This window comes from Natrix helvetica, assembly GCF_964273705.1.
Source record: "Natrix helvetica genome assembly, chromosome: 15".
Classification (NCBI taxonomy): Eukaryota; Metazoa; Chordata; class Lepidosauria; order Squamata; family Natricidae; genus Natrix; species Natrix helvetica.
The window spans coordinates 1,697,174-1,713,621 of record NC_138565.1 but is presented as its reverse complement, the minus strand read 5'-3'; the positions used below and the strand labels follow the sequence as shown (position 1 = coordinate 1,713,621).

Sequence of the window (16,448 nt, the reverse complement as noted above, 5' to 3'; positions counted from 1 at the left end):
GCACCTCAGGCAGCCACTGGAACCCCCCCATCCCATCCCATTTGCAAAGAGAAGGCTTGGCGTTTGCAGGCTGGCCAAGCCGCCAGAGACGCACGCCCCCTCCCCAGGTTTGCCCGGAAGGAGCCATGCCAGCCTCTTTGGGCCACGTTAGGACTCCACAAATGCACTTTGTACCCTGCTTCCCCACTATTGATTTTTGAAAAAGGAGACCTCAAATAAACTCCTCCAAGCTTTCTTGCGTGCAACATTTCCCCAATAAAGGAAGCACTTTCCGCAAACGCTGCTGTTTTGTATCTTAGAAACATTTTAATGTCAGGATTAAGAGAACACACATTTCTTTTCTGTCTGCACTCCATCAGACCTGGATTAGAAGAGGGCAGAACCAGGAAGAGGTTCTCTGGCATTGTCAGGAGGACAACCTGCCCTTATTAAAAGGATTAAGATCTCACACACACTGCTAAACATTTTATAGGCATTCCACAAGCCTTTGAATCCTATACACACCCCAGGTGAGGCAGGGTATTCAAAACAGACCACAGGGGAATGGGGTGGGGAGAGAAAACTTTAAAAAGGAGCCTTCCCTACAGCACCATCTCTGGACTTTGGAAGCTCTTTGTGATGTGTGTGACAGTTTGCAGGTGAGATCCAGTGTTACAACCTCAGTGGCGAAGGTGAGTAGCCCTTTGTATAGCTGGCTGGTGGGTGGGTGGAGAAACCTTTCCAGAGACCCCCACCCAACACATCTTCCCCGGGCCGACTTTGGGGGCAGCGGGATCCTTTGGATATGGGAATGCTTTTCCTTCCCAAGCTTAAATAGCCGTTCAGAGATTGCTTGGAGAGCTTTGGAAAAGTTTATCACTCATAAAGTAACCCCAACTGTTGGTTTAGTCTGGTTGGGGCACAGCCCCCTCCCAGCCCAATGCTCAGTATTCAAAATAAGTAAATCAATCGCCTTCCTTCCTTCCCCACCACTCTCCTGAACATTTGAGCCTTTCCAAGCCATTGAGCTATCCGAGGACTGGGGATGGGGGGGGGGCTTTGCGGTGAAAGATTTCAGGCCTGAAATTGAGGGGTTCAAAAATCTGAAGTCACGGGGTTGTTGTTTTTTCCAGCTGTTGGCTTTTTCGGTTTTGAGGGACAAGGCAAGCGGGAAGGATGGGCTCTAGATGAGGATTAGGAAAGCAAACTCTGGTTGATCGCCGCTTCAGAAAGCGAATCATTTTAAGGCGAAGGAGGCCTGTTCCTTTCCTTTCCAAGACCCTCCTGTTCCTTCCTGCCGCCCCCGCCGAGGGATAAATGCAAGAAGCATCCCTCTCTGCTGCCTTGTCAAAACAGCATTTCTGAGCCAAAAGCAAACGGCTCCACCTTCCCTCTATTCCCGGGCTCAGAGTTACCAATGGGAATTGCATTCGCCAGTTTTCTGCAAGAAAAAAAGAAGGGAACGTGGCAGGGAGCCTCAGGACTGGAGTGAAAGAAGGAAACACTCCAAACACCCCGAGAGCCCAGGGCTCTTCGACTCCTAGGCTGCCCAACTTCTGCTTTTGACTGTTTCACTCTTGCTCGGCTTCCGTGCGAGGCGCCTTCCGAACGATGCATCCAGAAGGGGAGAACCTTCCCGGGACAACAAAACAGGGCTTGTTTTTGACCGAAAAGGCTGGAAGGGATTCCCTTTGTGCCAATCTGCCCAGTTCGGCAGAATCGAGCCCTGTCTGTTATTTCCCCCCTCTATTTTTGCAACCCAGAGAGGTCAACTTCTCCATACGGTGCGTATGTGGCTCTAAGATTATTTTACTTGTAGGTTGGGCTTGCCTGCCCTCTGGCTTAGTAGCCATTTCGGGTTTCTCCTCTGGTCCTTCGCCTGCTTTTGTGTTTCGGTTTTAAACGTGTTTAAGAAGTGGCTACGCCTGGCTTCTTGTCCTGCCTTCCTATCTTTGCCCACCCCGCTTGCTTTAGAAAAGCGGACTCTGTCCTCTCTGTCCTCTTTGTCCTGCTCCTCTTCTGAAGAGACAGGTTGAAGGTTCAAGGAAAGTTGTGTTGCTTCATGGACACCAGCGATGGGAACAGAGAATGGAGGGAACTTCGGTTCTTGCTCGTGGGGTATTAAGAGGCTGTGATGGAGAAAGGTGGCAAATCCTCCTGTTGCAGAAGGTGAGGCTGCCTGTTTTCACAGCCGGAAGGGGAATTCAGAGCATTATAAGAGTCTTAAAAGTTTGTAGATGGTTCCAGTTGCATTTGATTTACGGATCTGGGATTGGGGGGGGGTGGTGTTTTGAAATATCAACTTATCAAAACATGCAAATGTTTTCAGAATTGGGGTAGGAATTGGGATAGGTTTTCCTTTTTTAAAAAAATGGAGACAGTGAGTGGTTGGGGGAAAGACAGAGAATGCGGCATGTTTCCCTCTTAAAACCTGGGTTTAGATGTCAGAATGTATTTGCCTCATTGGTAAACATGAGCTGTTGTTGTTTCCCCCCCCCCCCCGGACAGGCTCTGCATAAGAGCAAGGCCTTGGGGGTTTCCACCGTGGGAACAGCTTCAAATGGCCTGAGGTGGGAAATTTTGATCTTTTGAAAGGAAACTTGACTAATAAAATGGCCCACTAGGAAAACTTTTTTAAAGTGAGGAAATGAAACCTGCTGATATGATTTAGTTCGATTTCTCCCTTCACTTCCCTGGCCCTCCTAGTTGTGGGCCTGCAGCCCACCGTCCTGCTGCTTGGAGAGGGGGCTGGCCCAAGGGACTTTCAGGGCTGGGGGCTAAGACAGACAGAAGGGGCTAATGAAAGCGACTCAGCCAAGGAGCTTCCATGCTCTTTAAGTGGGGGGCTAAAGCAAAGACCTTGGTGAGGGGGTGGCCCAGCCAGCCCTCAAAAGAAACACCTCTGGAGCCTTCCTGCTCGTTGCCTGGGGTCAGACAAGGCCAAGTAAAGGGGCCCAAGACTTGCTGGCCAATCAATTGATGGTGAGGGTCTTTTTATTACCAGGCTCTGGTTTGCCAGATATCTGGACGATCCAGGAGCGTTTTTATGGCCCTGAATTCTCAGCTGGTATTGCAGGCAGAGCTGACTCTGAAGGCCCCATTGCTTCCTCCCCCCCCCCCCCCCGGCTCTTGCCCCCAGGCCTAGAAGGGAGTCTGGAAAGGACCATGGTCCCCATTTCCCTGGCTGCTTCATCCTATTTCCCCCAGCAACTTGGGTGCACAACTGAAAAATGGCAGGCAAAAAATAGGCTTTTGCACTTGCCGTTTCTGCCCTTTGGAGCTGCTTCAGGAGGCCAAAAAAAAAAAAAGGGAAAACAAACCCAGAAATAATTTTGACTTCTGTCTCTGCTGCATTGAGTCATTCCCACTTAGTTGTTTGCTTGCATGCTGCTCTGATAATGCTACATTACAATAACAATGGCATTATTGCAGATCACCGTGGAAGGTACAGTGACTGCTACGCCCTTGTGTATTTTAAGCCAATATTTGCACACCTGAATTCCTGCCCCATTTGCTGTTATTTCCAGGGTCTGGAAGGCTCCAAGAGGAACTTGGGCACAGCTCCCTGACACCCCCCTCTAAGTCCTGGGCAATTAAGCCTCTGAGCCCCTCAAGGAATCAGTTTTTAGGGAGCCCCGGGGGCAGCTACTCCTAGAGGCAGATGCGTCCTTCTTGCCCATCTGACCAGAAGGGAAGATTTGCCACCATGAGAGCAGTTTGATTTGAGTTTGAGCAGCTGCCAAAAAAGCCAACACAGTTCTAGGCTGCATCAACAGAGGGATAGAATCGAGATCACGTGAAGGGTTAATACCACTTTATAAGGCCTTGGTAAGGCCACACTTGGAATACGGCATTCAGTTCTGGTCACCACTATGTAAAAAAGATGTGGAGACTCTAGAAAGAGTGCAGAGAAGAGCAACAAAGATGATTAGGGGACTAGAGACTAAAACATATGAAGAACGGTTGCAGGAACTGGGTATGTCTAGCTTAAGAGAAAGAAGGACTAGGGGAGACATGATAGCATTGTTCCAATATCTCAGGGGTTGCCACAAAGAAGAGGGAGTCAAACTATTCTCCAAGGCACCTGAGGGTAGAACAAGAAGCAATGGGTGGAAACTAATCAAGGAGAGAAGCAACTTAGAACGGAGGTGAAATTCCCTGACAGTGAGAACAATTAATCAGTGGAACAGAAGTTGCCTCCAGAAGTTGTGAATGCCCCAACACTGGAAGTCTTTAAGAAGATGTTGGATAGCCATTTGTCTGAAACGGTATAGGGTTTCCTGCCTAGGCAGGGGGTTGGACTAGAAGACCTCCAAGGTCCCTTCCAACTCTGCTATTGTATTGTATTGTATTGTATTGTATTGATTTGTATTGTATTGATTTGTTTGGGGGAGGCTGGATGAACCAAAACCTGAAAGTTGCTGAGAGAGACCTCAGGCGAGTCACATCCTGCCAGGAAATAACCTCAGAAGATCAAATAAAGAGTTCTGGTGAAAAACTCGTGATGCGAACAAAACAAAAGTCACCAACTTTGTCCATAAAATTCCGACTCGTCAAACTCTATTCAAAATAAAAAGAAGAAAAAGCACTGGAAACATTAAAAGGTGGAGGGGCAAGAGAGGCTCTGCAACATTTCTTTTATCACCAAATCATTTATATTCAAACGGAAGGGACCGTCAGCCGACTCAGGCGAGGTGCCTTGGTGTAAAAGCACGCCCGCCTTCCTTGAGAGGTTTCAAAGGCAGCCAAAAAACGATGTTTCCGTTTCTGCTTGTTTGGGGGAAAGCAGGTGGGGGGGGGAGGCCAGCCTTGCTCCTCACTCCCTGAGCATTCAGGTGTTCTTCCTTGGAAGGAGGGAAAATGGGGGACATTTTTCCAGGTGAATTTGAGCAGGGTTAGGGTTAGTCCAAATCCAACTCTCCCTTCCCAGCCCTCTGCCAAGAATCGACCCCATCTCTCTCCAGGAGAGGCACAAGGGGCGAGGGAGAAGGGCCCCAAGCTGGGCCCCAGGCAAGGGTGGGAGCATGGCTGGCCTCCTGGGATGGCTGAACCTGCCGGCTGGCACAACATTGGAGAGGAATGGATGCCCAAAGGTAGAGGAAGGAGACCCCTGAGCAAGGGATAGCATTACAAGGATGTGGCCGAAGGGTCCCAAACTCCCCACTTGGAGGGCCCCCAATCGATGGAGGGCTGGGCTGCCCAAGTGTAAGGGCCATATATATGCTCAAGGGGAGGCTTTTAGGGATGGCAACACGCTGCGTGGATATGACTGTTGGTACGTCGGCTACCAACAGAAATGTATAACCGACAATGACTTATTTTGGGCCAAAGACAAAGCCAAGAAGGTGGGCTCATGTTAGCGGCCTAAAGTTTGATCTGGACCCTTGGAGGATGGTGGAATGCCGCCCCCCGCCCCCGTAAGGTCAACTGGCAAGCCAAGGAAGGGAGGGAGGGAGGGAGAGGGGAGGGAGGGGGGAAGAAAGGGAGGGAAGGAGGGAGGGAGGGAGAGGGGAGGGAGGGGAGAAGGAAGGAAGGGAGGGAGGGAGAGGGGAGGGAGGGGGGAAGAAAGGGAGGGAAGGAGAGGGGAGGGAGGGGAGAAGGAAGGGAGGGAGGGAGGGGGGAGGGGAGGGAGGGGGGAAGGAAGGAAAGGAGGGAGGGTCTGGCTATGAAGCTCTTGGCCAAGGAGGCCCAAGGCAACCACAGCTCAGAACACTTTTGAATGGCAGTTTAGAATTGAGGGGTTCTAAAATGCCATCCATGGTCTAAGACCACTGCAGGGTCTCTGGGCATCCTTGGGCTTTCGCAGCAGGTGACCCGCTTTTTCCCAGGCTTGGGTTCAGGCTCGCCGCAGATAACCCCCCCCCCACCAAGCTTGTTGTAGATTTGGGGGGGTAAAACCAGGGAATCTCCCCCTCTTCTGGAAGGCCGCGAGAGCTTCTGCCGAGGCAAAGGGGCAGGGTGGGAAGGGGGATTCCCTGCCCCCATTGAGCAGCCACAAAGCGGAGCCTCTGGCCTGCCTGGGATCTCTCTGTTTGGCTCGAAGAGCAGCTGCCTCCCTCCCTCTCTCCTGGGGGAAGCCGAACATGTCCGGCCTCCCACCTCCTCTTCTTAAAATCAGCCAAGACTCCAGGCTGTCTTTTGCCTTCGGGAGAGAGAGATACTTGCGGTAGCTTGCCCTAGTGGTTGAGCGACCGACGTTGGGTTTTCCATAGGATCCCCTGAGCTAAGGAAAGGCTGCCTCGAGGGTCCCCCTGGTCAGGGACGCGGCAAAAGTGGCAGCCGGCGGGTTGTGTCTGTAGACCCCAAAGGTGGCTCCTGAGGCCGATCCTGGAAGGGGAGGTTCTCCCTGTGAAAGAGGAGGCACAGAAGAAAATGAGGGTGTGGTGGGGGGGGGAAGTTTCCAAAATCTTTTTGAAGGTGGAGCAGGGCAGAGCCGAGTGCCAGGCCCTTAAATGCAGCTGGAGGGAACAGATGGTGCCAGGGAGCCAGGCGTTCCAAGTAAGCACATCAAAGCTTGCCTCCGATGTTGATGGGGGCAGAGCGGAGCTTCCAGAGGCCAAAGCCAAAGTGTTGCTCAAATGTCCTCCGGTTTTGCCACAGCCTTCCTCAAGGCAGGGGAAGGTAATTGATCTGTGGGACTGCAGCTCCCATCCTCCCCAGCCAGTGAGACTTGGGATGTGTCGGGGATGGATGTTGAGGACAGCTGGTTTCAGGCTCCCAAGGGCAGGTGTCAGTCCTTGGGTGGGCAGAGCCTTTTCCGTTGTAAGGAAGCGAATCCACCGGGCGAATTTTCTGCCTTCGCTGGAGATGGGTCCCCTTGGAAGGCAGGCTGGGCTGCTCCCCCTCTCCCTCCCTGATCAGCAGCCGGGCTTCTGTCTGGGAATACAGGAAAGCAGCTGAGACTAACCCCCGGCTCTTTCTTTCCATCAAGGATGAACCTGTCTCAAGGGAAGGCCGTTCTCTTGTGGATATCCTTGCTCACTCTTTTCTCCCTGGCCTTTTTCATCTACCTGGACAGGTAAGAAAGCCGGAGGCCTTGAAATGCCAAATGGAGTTTACTGTTCTTGCAAGGAAGGTGCTCTACCAACTTCTTTTGCAATCTTTCTTTCTATTGCGCCCTATTTCCATCACCCGTTTAAAGCAGACTCATCCGGGAATGTCCTGTTCCCTTCCTTTGGAACCCAACAAGGAAGAGAATCAAGAATTCCCATCATTGCTAGCCAATAAATCTGGGGCAATCAAGCCCCTGGAGCAGCTGAGGCTTCACTAATGTGAGACAATGAACCCTACAGATCCAGAAGCTGGAAGAGACCTGGAGAAACCCAGACCTGGCACCCCCCATGGCGGAGACCGGGCACAAGGTGAGTTTTGTGGAGAGAAGCGCAAGGAGGACGGGTGGCCCCAATGCCTTCACTCAGAATCTCAGCCTGTGGCGCATCAGCACAGCTTTCTGGGGCAGGGGGGTGGAATCAGGCCTGCGTTTTGCACGCAGCATTTCAACAGCCGAGATCCGCTCCCAAAGGGTTTCCTAAAGCTACACACACACCGCCAACGTGAAAGCTCACACACTCCCGAACTCTTGATGGTGCAACGCCTTCCCTCTGACGTGTGCGCCTATGTTGGAGTGAAGGAACCAGGAGAAGTTCTCCTCCGCCAAATTGAAAGGCGGTTCGGTTGCAGCTTTTCCGTGATCCAACTCCTTAAACCAAAGACCGCCCCCCCCCCAGGTCAGCTACAGGGGTCATAACGGCCCCTCCAGCACGGAGACCGTGGGAGGAAGGGAAGGGGGGCGGTGTGTGTGTGTGTGTTTGTGTGTAAACAGAGGGGTTGCATAGCAGCCTCAGCGCTGCTTTCTCTCCAGAGAAGCCGCATGTCTCCTCCCGCTTGTCCCGAGACCGTCCAGATGTCTTGGACGAGAGTTCTGGGGCAATTCTCAGCCAATCCCCACATCAGGCTCGGCTTCTGGGAGCTCCAGCCCAACCTGCGCATTTGTAGGGCATCGCTGAAGGTTTCCAGAGCCGTAACGTCCCGCCCCACCTGGGCGTGGAGACAGCCGGGAGCTTCTGCAGAGCCCACGTGTCCTGCCCACGAAGAGAAAAGTGATTATTTGCACTGCAAGAGATTGTCAGGAGTTTTGTTTGTTCTCCTTTCAACAGGGATGAGAAAGAGACCTGGATGGAGAGCATCAGCTCCCAGTAAGTCCCTCGCCACGGTTGCTTTTGCTGGCTGCGGTTTGTTTGTGGCACTGCCTACTTCCCCAAATGAGTCACGGCTCTCCTTGCGATGCTTGCCAGGCAGAATGCGGGCATTTTACCTCCCCGGGATTTAGGGATCCAGCCTCAGCTGGCCTTTCTTGCAACTGCCCTCTGGTGCCTGTTGTGGCCCAGCGGGTCAGAACAGGTGCCCATGGGCATTCGGCTCCTTCCCCCTTTCCTTGATTGGGCCGCTGCATTTTGCCCTGGCACCCTGGACCTGGCATCAAAGAGCTGGAAAGAGAGCAAACCTTTGCCTTGCTCAGCGAGAGGCGGGTCTGAAGTAGTCCAGTGTGGAGGGGACCTGCAGCTCAGACAGGCAAGGGCTGTGGCAATGCCTGGGGCACGGGGGGTGGCCGGAAAGCGGGCAAGGCACACCGTGTCTCATTGGATGCTTTCACCCAGCGCTTTCAAGACAGCTGCTGATCTGCTTCTGCTTCTGCTGCTGGCTAACCCTCCTCCCGCTGGGATGTGGGCCAAGGCTCCTTCCGCCAGGAGCTGCCAGAGAGAGTGACAGGCACTCCCGATTCCCCTTTCCTGGGCATCTTCCTTACTTAAAGAATAAAAGTGGCCGATGGCCAGCTGCCCCTTATTTGCCTCGGGTGTACCCACTAACCCCTCTTCCACTCCCAGAGGGACTAGTAACTTTTTCACACAGCGGACTGTCACTGCGGAGCTTTGCGCAACAGGAAATGTTCTCCATAGCGGGCTTTCAAGCTTGGGAAACAGGTGCTGTGGAGAGTGCCAGGTTCTGGAAGGCAATAGCATAAGCTAGGTGCCAGGGAGGCACCCCACCCAGGTGATGCCAGGAAGCCCCGTTTTCAGGGGAGGAGCTTGCATAGAGGCTACACCTTCACTTCTTCCTGCAGGGTGACAGCAGAGTGCTGCTCCCCCTCCTCTGCTGGGCAGCAGCCTGGGGAGGGGGATCAGTCCCGTGTCCTGCCACGCCAGGCTCAGCCCTCAGGCTTGCTAAGGTCCACTCTCCCTCCCCCCCCCAAGCAGAGGGGCTGAACTCTTGCCCAGCAGGAGTCAAACAGACCCCCAGGTAGCCATGCCAGATTCCCACCTCCCCTGCAGTATAGTTTAACTCCTGACAGCCAAACGTGCCCCAAATTGTTTCCTTGGCATGACGAAGAATAAGAAATCTACACGTCAGGAATTGGAGCCAAAAGTGAGTGTGAAAGCATTCCTTTGACTGAAGGAAAGGAATAAAGTCGAGAAGAGAAGGGAAGCCTTTGTGGGTTTTAGGAACTCGGCTGCCTGATTGACGGCCGACGGTGACAGGGTCCTCTTGCATCTTCCTCATTCTGGTTCCCCAAAAAGGTGGCAGACCAAATGGGTCTGTGTGAAAGGCACACGCTGGCGTGTGGGCCTCTAGAGCTTCTCCACCACCCAATGTCACCGTTGTCCCAAAAGGTGCTTTTCCAAGACAGCTGGAGAACTGAAGAAGCTTCTTCGATGAGAAGCGAAACATTTTCAAGGAAAGGGGGGGAAAAAACCCAAGAAAGTCCAGTTGCCTTTTGGAAAAGCATCCCTGCTGGACCGCCTTCCGATTCCTTTCTCCTTTATTGCAGAGATGCTAATTCAACCAAGGAACCGAGAGGAATTCCGTTGAGCAGATGGTTTCACCCAAGGTGAGAAGTTCATTTGGAGTTGAAAGTCAGGCGGGGGCGGCATGGACTGGGCTTCCTCCAGACTTCCCCTTTTCCCCGTCAAAGCCAGAAGTCCCCGAGAGACGAGGGCTTTTTAACCTGCAGTGAGAAACTCCTTGGGGGAGGCTTCCAGGGGCTCAGGATCCCCCCAAGGAGCAAAGGTGCAGCTGCTGTGCGTCTCCCCAGCCGGAGCTCCTCCCGCCTGCAAACCCAGAGCTGAAGGCTAAGCAGGAGAGGAGGAGGAGGAGGAGGAGGAGGCCTTTTGCCCGTCTCCTGGGCAAAACCCCACCAGGATCCTTCGCCCCGAAGTGCCAGGCACCAGGAGAGGCTACTCAGCTGGAAGAGGCGACCGATGCTCGCCCCGATCGGCCTGGCCTGAAAGCCCAGCCGGCTGAAAACAGCCTGCTCACATGAAAGGCAGGAAAAGGAAGCCGAGAAAGGCTCCTGATTTGTTTTGCTTTCCATTAAATCCCGAGGAGGAGGAGGAGGAGGAGGAGGAGGAGGAGGAGGAGGAGGAGGAGGAGGAGGAGGAAGTTTCCCAAACATCTGGCTCCAATTAGCAGGCTGAAAGCTAAACTTTTAAACATCAGGCTGGAGAGCTGCAGCCAAGCCCCCCTCCCACTTCCTTCGGCCTGGAATTTCGGACCGGAGGCTCCCTGCCCTGACCAGCTTCCCCCCCCCATCTTTCTGGAAGGCTGCTTTGGAGGGGGGGCTGAGTGAGAGTCAGCTGATCCCAAGGTGACCAGGGAGTGACCCTCACGAGTCTTCTCTTTCTGCCCCGGGCAGCGCTCGGATGGAGGTGGCCACGCTGAGCCCGTGGTCAGCCCCCATTGTGTGGGACGGGACATTCGAAAGTGCCACCCTCCAGTATCACTACAGGAGGCAGAAGGTCACCATTGGACTGACCGTTTTCGCCATTGGGAAGTAAGTGCCTCGTCCAGCCTGATCTGGCTGAGGAGGAGACGGCCGGAGAGGCCCGTCCAAGGACTTCGGCCCCGATGGACCAAGGGCTGAATTGGGGGGGGGGCTAGAACCTGCAGCAACTGGGGGGGCCTCCTCATCTCAGCCGCCTTTGCTTTCCCCATCCAGGTACCTGGACAAATACTTGAAGGACTTCTTGGTTTCCGCCAACTCCTTCTTCATGGCGGGCCAGAAGGTCATCTTCTACATCATTGTCGATGACCTCTCCAAAGTGCCCCAGGTCAAGCTGGCCCCCCAGCGGACGCTGAAGCTCTTCCGGGCCAAGCAGCACGACCGCTGGCAGGACATCAGCATGATGAGGATGAAGACCATCGCGGACCTGATCGAAGAGAGCATCCGCTTCGAGGTGGACTTCCTCTTCTGCATGGACGTCGACCAGATCTTCCAGAGCCACTACGGGGTGGAGGCCCTGGACACGTCCGTGGCCCAGATCCATGCCTGGTTTTACAACCGTGGCAGGAGCCATTTCACCTACGAGAGGCGCCCCGAGTCGGCCGCCTACATCTCCTATGAAGAGGGGGACTACTACTACCACGCGGCGGTCTTTGGGGGCGTCCCGTTGCAGGTGCTGAACCTCACCCGCCAGTGCTACCAGGGCATTCTGCAGGACAAGGAGCGGAAGCTGGAGGCCATCTGGCATGACGAGAGCCACCTCAACAGGTACTTCCTGCTCAACAAGCCCACCAAGCTGCTCTCCCCGGAGTACTGCTGGGACTACAAGATCGGCCAGGACTACAACATCCATAACATAAAGTTGTCCTGGAAGCCCAAAGAATACGACCAGGTCAGAGACAACTCTTGACCTGCCCCAAGCCCTTGAGCGGACCAGAGCGGACCTGCAGCCATGGACACATGGGCTTCACTCCCTCACACACCCCCGCAGAAGAAGAGGGCACAACTGGGGGCACAGCTGGCAACGGAAGCGTCCAGCTGCCTTCGGCCACCTCCTACGGCCCCTCCTGCCCCCTTCGTTTCCCTCAACATGGGGCCTCTGCGAGTCCCTCTCTGTCCTTCTGCGTCATGCAGGACAACTCGTGGTGGGAGGTGGTGTGGCTCACTTCCTCTTGCTTTGAGAGAGAGTTTGCTCATCGAGACTTAAGCCTCTCTCTGACTTTCACCCCCCGGAACAAGGGAATGTAGACCAAACACCTCGGGCATCCCCCATTTGCACCGTTTTCTCCAACTTTGGGGTGATTGAAACTTTTCTGTTCCTCCTGGGTTTGCGAGACTGCCCTTCTCCCTTGGCAAGGCTTTTGTTGGGTACGCAAAGACCGTCCCTGGCGATCCCAAGATAGGGCAGCAGGGCAGGGCAGGATTTCACCCTGCACAGGAGGGGAAGTCAGGGGTGGGAAGCAAGAGGACGCACCCCCCACCCTCATACACACAGAAGAATCCAGGAGGTGGCCAATGTCTACGCAGCAGGCGGGGTCCACAGAGGAAGCCCCCAGGCCCTCTTCTCAGATCCTTCAGCTCTCAGATCTCCTGGGCTAACCTCCTCCGATGGGCTTCAGGGAGCCACGCTAAGCCGGTGGGTGAGGATCTCCCAGATTTCTCCTCCCCAAAGCTTCGTTTTCCAAAATGGGGATTTCCCCTCCCCTTCCTGTGGACTCAAATACGCAGGTAGAAGCACTCCAGGCGGGTATTTGTCCTTCTCCTGCATCCTCCAAGAACAAAACTCAGCCAAGTTGGCAGCCTGGAGCAAATGGAACAAAAGCTTTGGCTTTTGTTCCTGTGCTGCTCCAGAGGACGGGAGGGGCGCTTTGTCCTGCTTGCACCTGCCAAGGTGCCTGACTCCCCTGTTGTTTGTTGAAACACCTGCCTGCCAGCTCCCTTTCCGAGCTCATTTGCACAAGCCGCGTTCCGCTGTGCCTCCCCTGCATTGATGGGCTCTAAACTTAGATGTCAGCCCTCCGTCCGTTCTTTCCCTTTTGTAGTTTAAAGACGGGCTTCTCCTCGCCCTTGTGGGCACAAAGGTTTGGCTTGGCCTGCACGGGGACGCTGCTTCAAAACCGGCCGTATTTTGCAGGCCCAAGCGTGCCAGTGGCTGGCACGAGGGCCCTCCGCCTTGTTTCAGCACACCCAAATACACCCACTCTCGTCAACCGAGAGATTTATGAACTGTTTGTACCTGGTGCAAGGTTGATAAGCCTGGAAACCAGGCTCCCCAAACCGCCTGTGGAAATTGGTACCTTTGTTAATTTATTGCCTTGTAAACGACAAAACAATAAATTCAACATTTGTCTCGGCAAGTCTTTTGAAGTGGGGTTGAGCGGGGAGGAGGGTGGCTAGAACTTCCCAGGTCTCACCCTCAGAGGAAGAGGAGGAGGAAAGAGGAGGAGGAGGAGGAAGAGGCTGAAGTCAAAGCGGGTTTGAATTTCAACGGGGGGGGGGGAAGAAGTGAGTCACAGCTGCCTTCTGTGGGTCCCAGGCACCAGGGTGGGGAGCCCCCCCCCCACGAGGAAGGACAGCCGTTCCTGGAAGAAATGCATCCGGGTCCCCTTTTGCCTGCTTCCTGAGCTCTGAAAGACAGACCGGATGTGGAACCATTCACCCAGGGGAAGCCCTGGGCCTTTTGGCATCACCCAGCCTCGACTGCATCCCCCAATGAAAGACTCCAGCAGGAGCCAGTTGCAAAACGGTCTCTAGAGTCCAAGCCAAGCAAGCCATTTCTATGGCCTGGATTAAAATGCCAGCTGGAGAGCGGAGGTGAGAAGAGGAAGAGGAGGAGGAGGAAGCCTGCTTGGCCTCCAGTCTGCCTCCACTGACCCAGAGGAGGGGAGCGGAAGGTGCCTGGAGGATGCCCAGCTGCCAACGTCCAGCAGAGGGCTTTGCTACATGCAGCATAGCTGGTGAAAGGGCTCCACCTTGTGGCGGGCACAGGTCTATGCGGGTCTACCAGCACAAGGGCCCTGGGGCATCCAGACACACTTCACACAAACACACACACACAGAGTCAAGAGTGCAAAGGGCTGTTGTAGTTGAAGGAATTTTTGGGAAAAGCTCAAAAGTTATTTATTGATTTACAAAGACGGGTGATCTGTCCAGTGGTCCAGAACCCCCAGTCCCATTTTTAAACCCCCTTCTGGCACAGGGCCAAGTAGTCCCATCAAAGCCTTTATCAAAGGCAGCTGTGTTCCTAGCAGACAGCTAAGTGCTTTCCCATTGCCTTGCCTTGGGGCCCAGAGTAGACCAGGTAGCCTAGATTAGTTTAGGGGTCAATTTCATAATTTAAAATAGTATTTCTTGCTCTCTTCAAAATCAAGCGTTTTTGCATCCAGAAGAGCAAAAATCCTGATCCCGTGGTCAGAAAAATGGGTGTCTTGGAAGCTAAATTTTTTTGAGCCCAAATGCAAAAGCGAAAGGTGCAACTAATACCACAAGGTCACACCGTGCCAAGGTTGGGACTCTGCGGTACAGTACTGGCTATGGAGCTCGCAGACCTGATAACAAAGACGATGGACCTTGAGCTGCAAACCCCCACCTTCTACACAGACAGAAAGGGGGTGCTGGGCTACATTCACGATCAAAGCAGATGCTTCTACGTCTACGCAAGCAATAGAGTAGACAGGATCAGAAAATCCTCAAACCCCGAGCAGTGGCGGTTGTGCCAACAGATCAGAAGCCGGGCCTCCTGTTACCTTACGAATGGTAATAAAAAGGCGTTTCATAATAAAGATACAGAATAAACAACTTAAGAATGCGTTGAAAGGGGTTCTTTCTTTTTGTGTTCGCTATTCCTTCTTTGACCACAGGATGGCAGAGTTTTCTGTCTCTTGGCAGTAGCATCGAGGGCTTAGGATCAATGTTCCCTCTAAGCTGCGCCCCTGCGCACATAGCATGACAACACTGCGCGGCAGTTGCCAGTTCCCAGGACAATCATAAGGCTTTCTAAACACAGAATAATAACCATAAAACACATTTAAAAGGTTTATTTTCTTTTGTGGCTGCGATCCCGATATTGTCCACAGGAGGGAACACTTTTCTGTCCCTTAGCGTTAGCATTGAAGTCATCATAAGGCTTTCTAAATGGGTTACGGCTTTTGGATCAGGTTTCCCTCTTCTGTGCCTTTTCTGCAGCCCCTGGGCCTCCCCTTTCCCTAATAATATTAATAACGGGGCTTCTAATAATAAAGACACAGAAATATAACCATAAAATTCATTTAAAAGGTTTATTTTATTTTCAGCCTGCGATCCCGATATTATCCACAGGAGGGCACACTTTTCTGTCCCTTAGCGTTAGCATTGAAGTCATCATAAGGCTTTCTAAACACAGAATAATAACCATAAAATTCATTTAAAAGGTTTATTTTCTGCCTGCGATCCCGACATTGTCCACAGGAGGGCACACTTTTCTGTCCCTTAGCGTTAGCATTGAAGTCATCATAAGGCTTTCTAAACACAGAATAATAACCATAAAATTCATTTAAAAGGTTTATTTTATTTTCTGCCTGCGATCCCGACATTGTCCACAGGAGGGCACACTTTTCTGTCCCTTAGCGTTAGCATTGAAGTCATCATAAGGCTTTCTAAACACAGAATAATAACCATAAAACTCATTTAAAAGGTTTATTTTCTTTTCTGCCTAGCCCGGCCGGGCCCCTTACGCGAGGTTTTGTGCATATGTGGGGGTGGGAGGGGGAGAAAGGAGAAGAGCCCGCGCGCGCTCGCCTTGCTGTGTGCGCGTGCGCACGAGCTCGAGCGCTTTCCCGCCCTTCGCTATGTTGGGAGTGGGGGGGGTGGAAAGAAACAGCCCGCTCGCGCTCGCGCTCGCGCTCTCTGTGTGCGCGTGCGCACGAGCTCGAGCGCGCGCGTTTTCCCGCCCGAGCGCCCCCCAGGGGGGCCGCCCTTCTCCCCGCCCTCCTCAGCAGCGATTGGCTGCTCTGAACACCCCGCCGCTCGGATTGGCCGAGAGGCGTCTCCTCTCCCCCGAGGGGAGGGGGGGTAATTTAAAAAGTCGGCGGGCTCCTCAGCTGTGTGTAATTAGAGAGCTCGCGTCTGAAGCAGACGCCGCCTCTCTCGTTCCTTGAAGGGGACGATGCTGCGGGGCGCCGGAAAGCAAATAATTATAATAATAATATAATAATAATATTAATATTTTACCGGCGCCTCCGCAGCCAAGTCCTCGAGCTCGAGGCCGGGCAGGGCCTTTGAGCTTTTGAGGTAATTCTACCTGAGACTTAATAGGTTGTAGGATACTGAGGGGAGCGGGGAGTTCTTTAATGAATAATATATTGTGCTCCGGGAGTAAGGATAGCACCTGTGGTAATTTTAATTTACTTTTAGGAGTACGCCAGTGGCGGCTTCAGGTAAAAACTGTGACTTAACGGACTCCAATACTTCAGGTCACTAAAGATAGTTATTTCAGTCTTCCCAATGGGGTTTCCCTCAGGGAATAAGGCAAACTATTGTGTCTTGAAGTAATTCTAGTCAAGTTCTTAAAATGCCGGTGAAACCTAAGGTAATAGCCATGTCCTGTGTAAAAAAATTTTTAAAAGGACCAAACCGCCACAGGTGAGAAAAAGTGTTAAAATGAATTTGAACGGTAAAATAGCCCCAGGAGCTGACTTGCTCTCAGGAATAAAGT

At 53.0% G+C, this 16,448-nt stretch overlaps 1 protein-coding gene across 3 annotated transcripts; it reads left to right on the top strand.

The window, feature by feature from the left end:
• Positions 1-1,365: 1,365 nt before the first annotated feature.
• GLT6D1 (glycosyltransferase 6 domain containing 1) lies at positions 1,366-13,547 on the top strand. Of its 3 annotated transcripts, none has more exons than XM_081967007.1 (7): positions 1,366-1,763; positions 6,911-6,997; positions 7,272-7,340; positions 8,136-8,174; positions 9,806-9,865; positions 10,670-10,807; positions 10,973-13,547. In XM_081967007.1, exons 1-7 carry the CDS (start codon positions 1,591-1,593, stop codon positions 11,664-11,666), a joined length of 1,260 nt encoding a protein of 419 aa, XP_081823133.1. In that variant the 5' UTR covers positions 1,366-1,590; the 3' UTR covers positions 11,667-13,547. The 3 variants fall into 3 exon arrangements, with proteins under 3 accessions (XP_081823133.1, XP_081823134.1, XP_081823135.1); XM_081967009.1 differs by lacking the exon at positions 1,366-1,763 and adding an exon at positions 2,047-2,148; XM_081967008.1 differs by lacking the exon at positions 8,136-8,174.
• The last annotated feature ends 2,901 nt before the right edge of the window (positions 13,548-16,448 follow it).

Coding starts and splice junctions, on each gene's coding strand:
- GLT6D1 (XM_081967007.1), top strand. CDS start 1,591: ATGCATCCAGAAGGGGAGAACCTTCCCGGGACAACAAAACAGGGCTTG. Junction 6,998..7,271: donor TTTTTCATCTACCTGGACAG/GTAAGAAAGCCG, acceptor TGAACCCTACAG/ATCCAGAAGCTGGAAGAGAC. Junction 7,341..8,135: donor TGGCGGAGACCGGGCACAAG/GTGAGTTTTGTG, acceptor TCCTTTCAACAG/GGATGAGAAAGAGACCTGGA.